Below are 13,657 nucleotides of genomic sequence, written 5' to 3'. Positions count from 1 at the left end.
TCAGCCATGTCTCCCAAAACAGGTTCTCAAAAATACCAAACTACAACAATTCCAGCAACAAGGTTCATAAACTGATAAGCCGCTAGGGATGACTGACCCCACAGCAAATGATCCTGTGAACTATCTGGCTCTTACAATGGGAGCCTTTTATAGCAGTCTGATATGCCTGTAATGTTCCATTCGCAATGACGTATTTACATTATGCTCGATAGAAAAATGGCGCATTAAGGAATCATTTGATATGTTCACATTTAAACGTTTAATATTGCAAAGCAAATAAATGGGTAACATGGCACCACGTCACACCCACTTTTAACATCCAGATCCACTTGAGCAACTAATATCCTGATTATTCTACATTAAAGAATGGCGTTTGGTTGCTACTTTTGTAATACTACTCCCAAAGAGAAACACAGTTGCCCCATTACAAATCAGGTCACTGCCAACTAAAACTCAAGCAGTTCAAGTACAGTACTTGTTTGCTGCAGCATAAATGCTTGGCAGAAATGACACAGTATGAATGAGCCCAACCTTACAATCGTCTTTGATATGAATCTCAGAGCACAACAGGTATTGAACAGAAATTCTAAACATAATTATAGCATTATACAGTGTCAGGAATTTCAGCATCCGATTATACGATTCTAGGTCACTGTTTACTCAAGCCAAAGGACACGCACAAGATATTTACTAGATTATAATCCTTCCAGGCATGTATTGCATTTTATGTAAGCTAACTGAATGATTCAAAGACAACCAAATTGGGAAAATGAATCTTCAGTAATCTACAATTGTCACTGGAACCCTTCAATTAAGACTATAGTTTAAAATCATTGATTAGTTGGTGATTTTAGAAGGGATGAATTTTGATTCGGGTCTTAAAGGAGATGAAGCGAGTGGAAAAACCTGAAAATTCTAGAGAAAGGGAGGGAAGTCATTTAGGCATGGCATCAATGGTGCGTCAAAGGGAGGAAGGAAATTTAATAGGAGGTTGGAGACCGACAAAAGACGAGTTCACTAGTGGGGATATATGGCTGGTGGAGGTTACAAAGACAGAATGGCGTGGCTATGAAGGGATTTAAATACATGCAAGGGTGAGATTTATGGGTGTGAGGGACTGGGCTGACGGGTAAATTATACTCAGTACTGAATAAGATTAGGGCAGCAGAATTTTTGATCAGTTAAAGTTTAGTGTGGAAGGTGAATAATTGAGAGAGGAGTCAGCAAAGATGTGAACGTGGATTTTAATGGAAATGGGCTGAGGTGGGACAAAGACAGGCAAGGTTATTTAGCAAGTAGGCAGGCTTTCTAATGGCAAGGATATTGGATCAGAAGTTCAGCTTGGGGTTAATAGGTTGTCAAGGCTGTAAATTGTTTCAGACGGTGGCCAGCGTGGAGATTGTAGTGGGGCCTGAAGACAATTGCTTTGATCTTCCCAAAGTTTCCCTGAAGGAATCTGTGGTTTATTCAAGTCTGGCTGCCAGAGAAATAGTATGGAAATACAGAGGCAATGAAAGGGTCATGGAAGGTTGATGGAGGAATACACATTGGTTTTGTCCCTGTGCATGTAAACAAGTGTACATGTACAGTGAAATATTATAATGTGTCAAATCAGGGGACATTAATAGACCAGATCAATCTTCTGGTTTCTGTACTACTGAAAGCGAGGTAAATGAAGATCAGGCAGAATCTATAGAAGACGAGTTATCAACTCCACCAGATTGCGATACACTCTTATGTACTCTTATTTCCTAAATTAAATCTCTAATCTTTTTTGAGTCATCTTATTCCACTAGGACTACAAAGGAGAACAACAATTAGCTCAGTGTCTCTATGCTAGGGAAGTACCCTGAGCATCTTCACCGTTGGTGGTCGATGCTGGAAATGTTCATGTATGGACATTGGCTAGACAGAGTTGGGCTCCGCTGTAATGTACCAAAGTTAAAAAGCTGTCCATAGCTGTTTGTAGCACTGCCTTCAAAAGAACAGGGATATAATGAAAAACCAGAGTAAATACTGAGGAAGACTTACAATTATAAAGGAAAGGAGAAAAGACACTCTCTTACCTACAATATGGAAAGAGGAAAACCTTTACACTTGAACGCGAAAGAATTAATGCAAGCTTTACAGCATTTTTCAAGTTCTTACCTCCTCCCCTGGCTGGAAATTTTCATGGCACAGTGGACAGTGGTTGGCAACTTTCTCAGGCTTGGCAGCTGCAAAAGAGTTACAGAAAAACATAACTTTCCACATCATGCATTTGAATGCTTTTTACATTTCAACTTTGTAGATGAATGATTATGAATTGTGATGTGCAAAGTATCCATATATATGTGAAGACCAACATATATTGATCTACTACACAGCTGGCTAAATACTTTAGACAATTTCCATGTCAAAAATCATTTAAATATTCAAGAATCCAAAATAGTGACATAGATCCCAGAAGTTTTATATGCGTGAGAAATTGCTCATGAAATGAGAAGGCCTTATCTACAGTTCTTTATATTACACTATGCTGTAGCACAGTGGGTAGCACTGTTATTTCACAGCTCCAGAGTCCCAGGTTCGATTCCCAGCTTGGGTCACTGTCTGTGTGGAGTCTTTACATTCTCCCCGTGTCTGCGTGTGTTTCCTCCGGGTGCTCCGGTTTCCTTCCACAAGTCCCAAAAGATGTGATGTTGGGTAATTTGAACATTCTGAATTCTCCGTGTACCCGAACAGGCGTCGGAATGTGGCGACTAGGGGCTTTTCACAGTAACTTCATTGTAAGCCTACTTGTGACAATAAAGATTATTATTATGTTCAATTGCTGCACCAATAAGTCTGAGAACTGAATCTTGGGTTGTCTTGTACTCAGATTCAATATTCAATTGGTCAAACTGTCTCTTTTATACTTCAAAGTGGCTTTAATAATAAGAAAGAAAAGGTGCTTTACATTACCTCAGAAGGATACGCCTGTCATTTGCAGGCAGTGGCTATCCTAATATAAGTTTGCCTCAATTGGTAAGGCTAGCCATGAGAAAAGACCCATTTTGTTTTGCAAACTTTGGAATTGTCGCTGCTTGGAGGCGGCTACAGGGAAGACCCACATGCTGGTAACTGGCAACACAAGCAACCCTCCAACGGTCAATGTGAAATCAGCAACACCGGCCCCAGTTGATTATGGGAGATTTTAATTGTGTTCTGGAACCGAGGGTAGATAGGCCGCGTCCCAGGTCTTTTAATTGTGTTCTAGAGCCGAGGGTAGATAGGTTGAGCCCCAAGGCAATGAGTAGGATACGAATGGCAAAGGAGTTGGGAGATTTCATGGAAAAGTTTGGGGGGGGGGGGGCTGAAGAAGGGACATGGCGTATTTTTTTAGATGGGTTGGAGTTTCCACAGTTGGAGGAAGAGAAGAGGCAGCTGCTAGAGGAGCCCTTGGGCTGAAGGAGGTACTGGACAGTATTATGGAAATGAAGTCGGGGAAGGCCCCGGGCCCGATGGCTACCAGGCGGAATTTTATAAGGAGTTTGTGATGGATCTGGCCCCACATCTCTTGTGGGTGTTTAATGAGGCGTTGTAGAAGAGGGAGCTACCGTAGACGATGATGCAGGCAGCGATCACACTGATACCAAAGAAGGGGCAGGACCGTTGGAATGTGGGTCATACAGGCCCACATCGCTGTTAAATGTCCCAGGGGTGGTCGCCGAGAACCAGACAGGCTTCGTACAGGGCAGGCAGTTCTCTAGTAATATGAGGAGGCTTATGTGAGCATGACTCCATTGAGGTCGGGTACTGGAGGTAGTGGTGTTCATGGATGCGGAGAAGGCATGTGACCGGGTGGAATGGTGGGATTTGTTGGAGGTCCTGGGAAGGTTCGGGTCTGGGCTGCAGTATGTGGCATGGGTGCACCGGTGGCCAGTGTACAGACCAACGATATAGGTTCACGAAACGGCATATATCGGAAGTGGGCCTGGTCAGGGTAAGGGATCTGTACCTGGAAGAGAGGTTTGCTGGTATAGAGGAACTGAAGGAGAGGGCAGAGCTCCCGAGAGGAAATGAGTTTAGATACTTGCAGGTAAGGGACTTTGCGCGGAAGTTTTGGAAAGAGTTTCCCAGACTACTGAGGTATGCCCTGCTGGAGTGATTGCTGCTTCCGGATGTGGAAGGGGAGGGCCGAATCGGAGACATATATGGGTGCCTGGGAGAGCAGGGAGGTGAGTAGGGGGTGAAGATTAAGGAGAAGTGGGAGGGAGAGCTGGGAGGAGAGATAAACTGGGGAGTGTGGAGTGAGGCGCTACGAAGGGTAAATGCGACATCCTTGTGCTCAAGGATCAGCCTGATACAGTTCAAGGTGGTTCATATGACAAGGGTAAGAATGAGTGGGTTCTTCCAAAGAGTGGCAGACGAGTGCAAGAAGTGTAGGCGGGGACCAGCAATCCACGCACATATGTTCTGGGCTTGCAAGACGTTGGAGAGATTCTGGGCAGGAGTGTTCGCGGCACTAACGAGGATAGTGGGGGAGGAGGTTGGGCCGGATTCTTTGGTGGTGATATTTGGAATATCGGAGAAGCCGGAGCTGATGGAGGGGAGGAAGGCCGATGTTGTGGCCTTCGCCTCTGATTGACCAGCGAAGAATTTTATCGGAATGGCCGTCAGCAACGCCACCGGTGTGGCGGCCTGGCAGGGAGACTTGCATGACTTTCACCATCTGCAAAAAGATCAAATACGAATGGAGGGGTTCAGCAGAGGGCTTTGAGGCAAGGTGGGTGATGTTCGTGGTCATGCTTGAAGAGTTGTTCGTCAACGGGGCTGGGGAGTGAGAAACATGGGAAAAATCTGTACAAACTGTATAATTGTATGTCAGTGAGTATGCTCTATGGGCTGTTTATGTTTTGTAACCATTTGTACAAGTTTGGAATAAAATACATTTTAAAGAAAAGAAGTGGTTTCAATTCTTGTAACCTTTCTTGGGTAACTATTCTGTTAAGGGAAGTCTCCGGTTTAAATCAGTTTTGGGACGGTTTTAGCTGCAGGGCAATTGCCCATTAATCGTTAACTGTGGACTCCTGGGTGGGTCCCTCAGCACAAATTCTGGAGTAATTCTCCGGTACAACTCATGGGGAACTGAAGTTCTGGGCCATTATTCTAATTATGTACAAGATAGATTCTGTATGAGGCTCTACATAGAACACCCTCTCTCCATGCTGCTACCATGTGATCTTACATCAGTGATGATGTAGACTACGTACTTGCATATTTAACATTACCCCTTTATTGCACACAGTCAACCCTGCAAATTCCTCCTACCACATCACTTGTGCCTTAAAATTGGGAGTGTTGTCCCACAGACCAATCTGGCCATTGCTCATTAGAGTCTTAACTTCCAATCAATGCCCCAGACTCCCCGATGTCCTTCCACCAACCATCCTGCTTCAGATGAATCAGGATCTCCCATGTTGATTACAACTGGAAGAAGCCCCAAGGACAGCGCAAGTAGCAAAACATATGCTGGATGGGGCACTTCGATGCCCATCAAGAACAGATTTGATAGCCTCCATATATTGGACAGTAGCATCATCACGTAAATGGGAGAAACAGAACAGATACAGCAAGTCTGGACAGTCATGAAGGGCTGCAGGCCCTCAGCTACAGTAGGATTCCATAGCGATTCTGCAACCAACACATCAGATCTAAGTTCTGCCACATCCAGCCGTGAATGGAGGTGGACAATTAAACAACTCACTGGAGGAGGAGGCTCCACAAATATCCTATCCTCAATGATGGAGGAGCCCAGCACATTTGTGCAAAAGACAAGGCTGAGGCTTTCGCAACAATCTTCAGCCAGAAGTGCCGAGTGGATGATCTCCTCTGGAGGTCCCCAGCATCACAGATGTCAGTCTTCAGCCAATTCACTCCACGTGATATCAAGAAACGGCTGAAGGCTCTGGGCCCTGACAATATTCCGGCAATAATACTGAAGACTTGTGCTGCAGAACTTGCTGCACCCACTAACCAAGTTGTTCCAGTACCACAATGGCATCTACCCGGCAATGTGGAAAATTCCCCGGGTCTGTCCTGTACGCAAGAAACAGGACAAATGCAACCCAGTCAATTACCACCACATCAGTTTATTCTCCATCATCAAAGTGATGGAAGGAATCATCACCATCAAGCAGCAATTACTCAGCAATAACCTGTTTACAGATGCTCAGAATGGGGTCTGCCAGGGTCACCCAGCTCCTGACCTCATTACATCCATGGACAAAAGAGCTGAATGTCAGGAAGTGAGGTGGCATCAAGGCAGCATTTGACCAAGTATGGCATCAAGGCACCCTAGCAAAACTGGAGTCAATGGGAATCAGGGGGAAAACTCTCCGCTGGTTGGAGTCATACCTGGGAAAAAGGAAGATGGTGGCGGTGGTTGGACGTCAATCATCTCAGCTCCAGGACATCACTGCAAGAGTTCCTCAGGTAATGCCTCGGCCCAACCATCTTCAGCTGCTTTATCAATGACCTCCCTTCCATCATAAGGTCAGAAGTGGGGATGTTTGCGGATGACTGCACAATGTTCAGCACCATTCGCGTCGCCTCAGGTAATAAAAAAACACATGTCCAAATGCAGCAAGACCTGGACAATATACAGGCTTGGGCTGACAAGTGGCAAGTTACATTCGGCCACACAAGTGCCAGGCAATGACCGGCAAATTTTTACAAGAGAGAATCTAACCACCGCCCCATGACATTCAATGGCATTACCATCGCTGAATCCCCAACAATCAACATTCTGGGGGTTACCATTGATCAGAAAGTGAACTGGACTAGCCATATTAATACTGTGGCCACCAGGGCAGGTTAAAGGCTAGGAATCCTACGGCAAATAACTTACCTCCTGACCCCCCAAAGCCTGTCCACCATCTACAAGGCACAAGTTAGTGGTGTAACTGAATACCCTCCACATGCCTAGATGAGTGCAGCTCCAACAACACTCAAGAAGCAGACATCATCCAGGCCAAAGCAGCCCTCTTGATTTCTCCTCCTTCCACAAACATTAAAACCCTCCACCACCGACGAACAGTGGCAGCTGTGTGTACCATCTACAGGATGCACTGCAGTAACTCACCAAGGTTCCCGAGACAGCACCTTGCAAACCCACGACCATCTAGAAGGACAAGAGCAGCAGATGCCTGGGAACACCACCACCTGGAAGTTCTCCTCCAGTCACTCACCACCCTGACTTGGAAATATATTGCTGTTCCTTCATTGTCGCTGGGCCAAAAGCCTGGAACTCCCTCTCTAACAATATCTACACCTGAAGGACTGCAGCGGTTCAAGAAGGCAACTCACTACCATCTTCTGAAGGGCAACTAGGGATGAGCAATAAATACTGGCCTAACCAGTGACGCCCACATCTTGTAAATAAATTTAAAAAAATAATTGTACTCAACCACAATTTGTAATCTCATAGCCTTACATAGCTTTCATTCCACCATTACCATCAAGCCAGGGAACCAACCCTGGTTCAATGAGGGACGTAGGAGAACATTCCAGAGCCAGCACTAGGCAAGCTTAAGAATGTGGTGTCAACTTACTTGCCACTGGAAAAGGACAGCATGCAAGCTAAACACCAGAACCAGTATGCTTCTGAGCTATCCCACAACAAAGCAATCCCACAACCAATGGATCAGATCAAAGGTCTGCAGTCTGCTACATCCAGTTGTGCAAGATGGTAATTAAACTAACAGAAGGCAGCAGCTCCATGAATGTGGAGTGAATCTAACTGACTTGACTGACTTTGAAAACGGAGGATGCTTCAGGGGAAGAAATGGATCACCCACTTGGCACTTCTGGTTGAAGATGGTTGTAAATGCTTTAGCCTCATCTTTTGCACTCGCGTGCTGGACTCTGCCCCCACTGAGACTGGGCCTGTGGCAGAGTGAGAGAATCAACACACGGAAGGATCATGCCTGACCTCTTCTTCTGGCTTCTCCCATTTTACTTGTCACAATGTTGGTTGTACCTTTCTCCATCTTCTCCCAGGAGTCTTTCATTCCTCTTCCAATGATGCTGCATTTAGATCTCTTACAACAGCTAGTCAGTGTAGCTGCTTTGTGGAGCAAAACACTGTTGCGGCAGAAGACCAAGATCACTTGGAGATAACCAAGAGACTGTGATGCCAAAATTACCAGTTTCCAACAATTCAGACAACGGCAAAAACACGAGTGCACATTATGTCATGTTGGCAACATGGATAAAACACCCAATATGTCCAGCAGTCAAACAGTGGAGTGGAAAGTTTCAAAAGCAAAATTAGTGAAGCAGATCTGGTGAAAACCAAGAACACAAGATGACAGGATTCACAATACCACCTGCCAGTTTGGCTGATTAAAAGCCGTTGGTAATTAAAGCCGTTGGTAATTTTCAAATGTAAAATGATATCAAAAATCAAGTTTCCGGCCAGGTTTTTGTGCATTTTTCACGATGCATCAAATTTTAACCTGTTGATTGCTTGTCCATTCCACCAGCCTAGCGATATGCTTTTAAAGTTAGATTTGGATTTATTGTCATGCGTACTAAGGTACAGTGAAAAGTACTGTTCTGCATACAGTCCAGACACATCGTTCCATACATGAAAAATCATAGGACATATGATAAGTATACAATGCAAATACGTAAGACACAGACATCGGGTGAAGCATACGGAATTTAGTGCTACTCAGTAGAGAAGATGCATGGAGAGATTGGTTCAATCCATCAGAGGGCCATTCAGAAGTCTGGTAACACCGGGAAAAAACTGTTTCTGAATCGGTTAGTACATGTCCTTAGACTTTTGTATCTCCTGCCCAATGGAATGGTTGGAAGAGAGAATAACCCCATTATTCTCTGGGAGGGGTCTTTAATTATGCTGCCCGCTTTCCCAAGGCAGTGGGAGGTATAGACAGAGTCAATGGATGGGAGGTGGTTTTGCTTGATGGGCTGGGCTGGGTTCACGACTTTATGGTCTTGGGCCGAGCAGTTGCCATATCAGGCTGTGATGCAGCCAGATAGGGTGCTTTCTATGGTGCATCTGAAAAATTGGTAAGAGTCAATATGGACATGCCGAATTTCCTTACTTTCTTGAGGAAGCGCTGTTGTGCTTTCTTGGTCATAGCGTCGACGTGGGTGGACCAGGACAGATCGTTTGTTATGTGCACATCCAGGAATTTGAAGCTGTCAACCATCTCCACCTCGGCACCGTTGATGCAGATAAGGGTGTGTATGATACTTCACTTCCTGAAGTCAATGACCAGCTCCTTAGTTTTGCTGACGTTGAGGGAGAGATTGTCATTACACCACTCCACTAGGTTCTCTATCTCTCTCCCGTATTCTGACTCTTCGTTGTTCAAGATCCGACCCACTACGGTCGTGTCATCAGAAAACTTGTAGGTGGAGTTGGAGCCAAATTTTGCCACAGTCGTGTGTGCAGAGGGAGTATAGTAGGGGGCCAAGTACACAGCCTTGCGGGGCCCCGGTATTGAGGTATCGTGGAGGTGTTGCTGTTTATACTTCCTGACTGTGGTCTACGGGTCAGGAAGTCGCGGATCCAGTTGCAGAGGGAGGAGCCAAGTCTTAGGTTTTGGAGTTTTGATATAAACTTGGCTGGGATTATGTCGTTGAAGGCGGAGCTGCAGTTAATGAAGGAGTCTGATGTAGGATTCCTTGCTATCGAGATGCTCCAGGAATGAGTGTAGGGCCAGGGAGATGGCAGTGGTGGTATGTGAAGGCCACTGGACGGTAGTCGTTGAGGCACATTGCCTGGTTCTTCTTTGGCATCGGTATGACGGTGGGCTTCTTGAAGCATATGGGAACTTCGGAACAGAGTAGGGAGAGGTTGAAGATGTATGCGAATACACCCGCCAGTTGGTCCACGCAGGATGTAAGTGCACAACCGGGACTCAGTCAGGACCCGTTGCTTTCCAAGGGTTCATCTTCAATAAGGCTGATTGGACTTTGGAGGCTGTGTCGGTAGGTTTAGCTGTGTCCCAGGCTACTGGGGCAGTTGACCACAGTTTGTTGATTTCCTGCTCGAAACGAGCATAGATTGCATTGAGTTCATTGGGGAGGTGTGCGCTGTTGTCGGAGATTCTACTCGGCTTGGCTTTCTTGCCCGTTATGTTGATTAAGCTTTGCCACAACCGACGAGATTCGGTTAATCTGTGACTCTAGCTTAGTCTGGTACTGTCTCTCAATATCCCTGAAGTCTTTGTGGAGGTTGTATCTAGATTTCTTGTAGGGGTCAGGGTCGACTTCCAAGTTTTGTGCTAACTATAAATTTTGAAATTGCTCCCTGTACACCCAAGTTTAAATCAATAATATAAATCAAGAAAAGGAATGTAGTAAAATGAAGTATGTTAGACCAAGTCCCATAAAGTGTTAACTGTAATAGTCTGCAATGTCATAGAAGGAAGTGACATATGCTCAAGTAATCTGAAAGTGAGGAAAAATCAGCATGGAAAAAAGCTGGTGTGAAGGGGTGTTCTCATAACTGTAAATGTGTTACAATAGCTAACAGTCTTCACGAGTTATTGAAACTACTCCAACCCAACAAGATAGAGAACAGCCCTGTATACCTTCCTCCAGTCAGAGAGACACCTGTTCACCACAGTTCTCTGTTTCCGGTTATATAGCCAATTTTGTATTCATGCTGACAGTGTCCCTTTTGTTCCACGGGTTTCATCTATGCTGGCATGTGTCACTTTATCAAAACACCTTTTGGGAATCCATATATAACGCATGATTTACCTCATCAAAAAAAATTAAATCAAGTTAGTTAAACTTTATTTACATTCAACAAATCTATGTTGGCTTACTTTAATTAATGCACACTTGTCAAAGTGACTGTCAATTTTGTCACAGGTTATCATGTTTAAAAGCTTTCCTAACACATAGGTTAATTTTACTGGCCTGTAGTAGTTATAAAATCAATTTTTTAAAATCCTCTTCTGGTTCATGTATGTAGTATTGCGAGTGAAAAATTCAAGCCCCAGATTTAATCTTTGGCCACTGCTGAGTTCATTGATTTCAGCAAAGAGGACAACTAGGGGTAGTACAACTGGCTTCACAGCAGGAGGGAAATAACAGGTGTTGATGGAGGGGAAAAAAAATCAAAGCATCTCAGATTGATTTTCAATAAAGCTTACTGGACTTGGCTATGGTTTAACAGTTAAATGTTGTATGTGCACTGCCGATACCACAGCTTCCCAACGTATGGATTGTGACCCCCAATGGGTTTGTAGCAACCATATTTGGGGTCGCAAGCTCCCCCTCCTCTAATGCAGCAATAGCAATTGTAGAGAGGAGATGTTCTAGTTCAGAGGCACTGATAGGATTGCCGACATAAACTTCGCCAAACAGCACAGGACAGACGGTGAGCTCTTTAACTTCAGAAAACACTTGTAGCGCCAAGTGTGGGCCCGGCCTGTTTGTACACCGACTTGATGCAGTCAAAGGCCGGCAAGTGAAACTCAAGTCACCGAATAAGTGGCTGTCACTGGCTTCAAACTTGACTGGACCACTGCCCCTCTGACTGTACAGAATCCTTACTCCAGGCTCACACCTATGATTTCCAGTTACCAACAACTAGACCGGGAGGCAGGGACATTGGGAAGGGTAAGGGTTTGGTGAATGAATGAGTGGTGGATGGGGGTGTAAGTACTGGGAAGAGGGGCTGAGTGTGAAAGTGGATGGGAGAGAATGTTGGGAGAGAAGGGTTGGGGTGTGGGCATGTGTGCTTTTGCATGCGTGGAGGGTATGTGTGTGTGTGTGGTGGGGGGAATGGGTGATTACAATGTATGCGAGGGTGGAGGAGAGGGGTCCTAATGAAAAACAAAGCATTTGAATGTATTACGGATGCCTGGTCAGCCCTCAACAAAGGCTGATACTGAACCAGACGCGTAACGCTTTTAAGTTTTAATGCGGTGTGAAAGATCAATTTGTTCCAGAAGCGATAATAAGAAACAGGGTGCGGTTATTTTATAAACAAACTTTATTTAAAAAGAAAACAATATTTAAACTTTTACTTCATGCTCCAGCACTAACAGATCACCTGCAGTTTCTTAACTTTAACACGGGAGTTTCCATCATACAACAGTATCAGAACATAACAGCTCTCATGCCACTTTCACAGGCAGACAAAGGCAATACTTGTATTTACAAAGCATTTTTTTCCTGTTAGGGGCATTTGGTCAGAATCTGGGTTCAATCCCGGCCCTAGGTCACTGTCCGTGGAGTTTGCACATTCTCCCCATGTCTGCGTGGGTTTCACCCCCACAACCCAAAGATATGCAGGTTAGGTGGATTGGCCATGCTAAATTGCCTCTTAATTGAAAAAAAATAATTGGGCACTCTAAATTTATTTTTCAAAAAAGAATCCTTTTCCAAAGCCTGCCTCGGTGGCAGCTTTCATGACCGCTCTGTCGATTTCCAAAGCCTTCTCAGAATTTTGGCACTCAATATGCTGGAAGATTATTGTTCAACAATTTGGGTGCCAATTTACAATGCATGTCCTAGATCGCTGTACCCATATGGAGGAGGAAAATAAAAGAAATATATTTTAAAGAATTAGAAAGCAGAGAGTATAGGATATTAGCTAGACATGAGAAAACAAACTTAAAAGAACAGAAAAGCCTCAAAGGATGGAGGAAGGGGAAAAGGAAGCAGAATAAAATTTATTTTGGCTCTCCACGTCTGCTGAAGCAAATACACCTTCAATGTGGTACAGTTGAAAGGGTTGGAATAGTTCCATTGGAGTTACAATTGGCCAGGGTGCCTCAGAAATAGAATTGGCCAAAATTCTTACTGTTGGTGGGTGATCGCGAGATACTGATCATGTGCACATGGATGTCCCAGCATGAGAGTGCAAAACACAAGGCTGAAGAACTTGCCACCAACTCCAGCCATAAGTACCAAGTTGATTATCCTTTGCAGTTCGTTCTCTGCAGTCCCTATATTCTCAAATGCCAGTCTTCAGCCAATTCAATTAACTTCGAGACAGGATCTACTCCCATTTGGAAGCAAATAGACGTATCAGCGAGAGGCAGCATGGTTTTGTGAAGGGGAGGTTGTGTCTCACTAACTTGATAGAGTTTTTCAAAGAGGTCACAAAGATGATTGATGCAGGTAGGGCAGTGGATGTTGTCTATATGGACTTCAGTAAGGCCTTTGACAAGGTCCCTCATGGCAGATTGGTACAAAAGGTGAAGTCACCCGGGATCAGGGGTGAGCTGGCAAGAGGGGTACAGAACTGGCTAGGTAATAGAAGGCAGAGAGTAGCAATGGAAGGGTGCTTTTCTGATTGGAGGGCTATGACTAGTGGTGTTCCGCAGGGATCAGTGCTGGGACCTTCGCTGTTCGTAGTACATATATATATATATAAATAAATAAATGATTTGGAGGAAAATGTAACTGGTCTGATTAGTAAGTTTGCAGGCGACAAAGATTGGTGGAATTGCGGAGAGCGACGAGGACTGTCAGAGGATACAGCAGCATTTAGATCGTTTGGAGACTTGGGCGGTGATATGGCAGATGGAGTTTAATCCAGACAAATGTGAGGTAATGCATTTTGGAAAGTCTAATGCAGGTAGGGAATATACAGTGAATGGGAGAAACCTCAAGAGTATTGACAGTCAGAGAGATC

The 13,657-nt window shown here is 44.7% G+C and overlaps 1 protein-coding gene and 1 long non-coding RNA gene across 5 annotated transcripts in view; one reads left to right on the top strand and one right to left on the bottom strand.

Moving 5' to 3' along the window:
• LOC140392826 (centrosomal protein of 104 kDa-like) overlaps positions 1-13,657 on the bottom strand; it is a 493,850-nt gene that overhangs the window by 38,688 nt on the left and 441,505 nt on the right. For all 4 annotated transcript variants that reach the window (XM_072478500.1, XM_072478503.1, XM_072478502.1 and 1 more), the window contains one exon: positions 2,149-2,216. In XM_072478500.1, coding sequence (XP_072334601.1) covers positions 2,149-2,216 — 68 coding nt within the window. The remainder of the gene's footprint in view (positions 1-2,148; positions 2,217-13,657) is intronic.
• The window catches only part of LOC140392830 (uncharacterized), a 137,205-nt gene that overhangs the window by 96,106 nt on the left and 27,442 nt on the right, over positions 1-13,657 (top strand). The window lies entirely within an intron of this gene.

This window comes from Scyliorhinus torazame, chromosome 16, assembly GCF_047496885.1.
Source record: "Scyliorhinus torazame isolate Kashiwa2021f chromosome 16, sScyTor2.1, whole genome shotgun sequence".
Taxonomy (NCBI): domain Eukaryota; kingdom Metazoa; phylum Chordata; class Chondrichthyes; order Carcharhiniformes; family Scyliorhinidae; genus Scyliorhinus; species Scyliorhinus torazame.
This window is presented reverse-complemented; position numbering and strand designations above follow the sequence as displayed.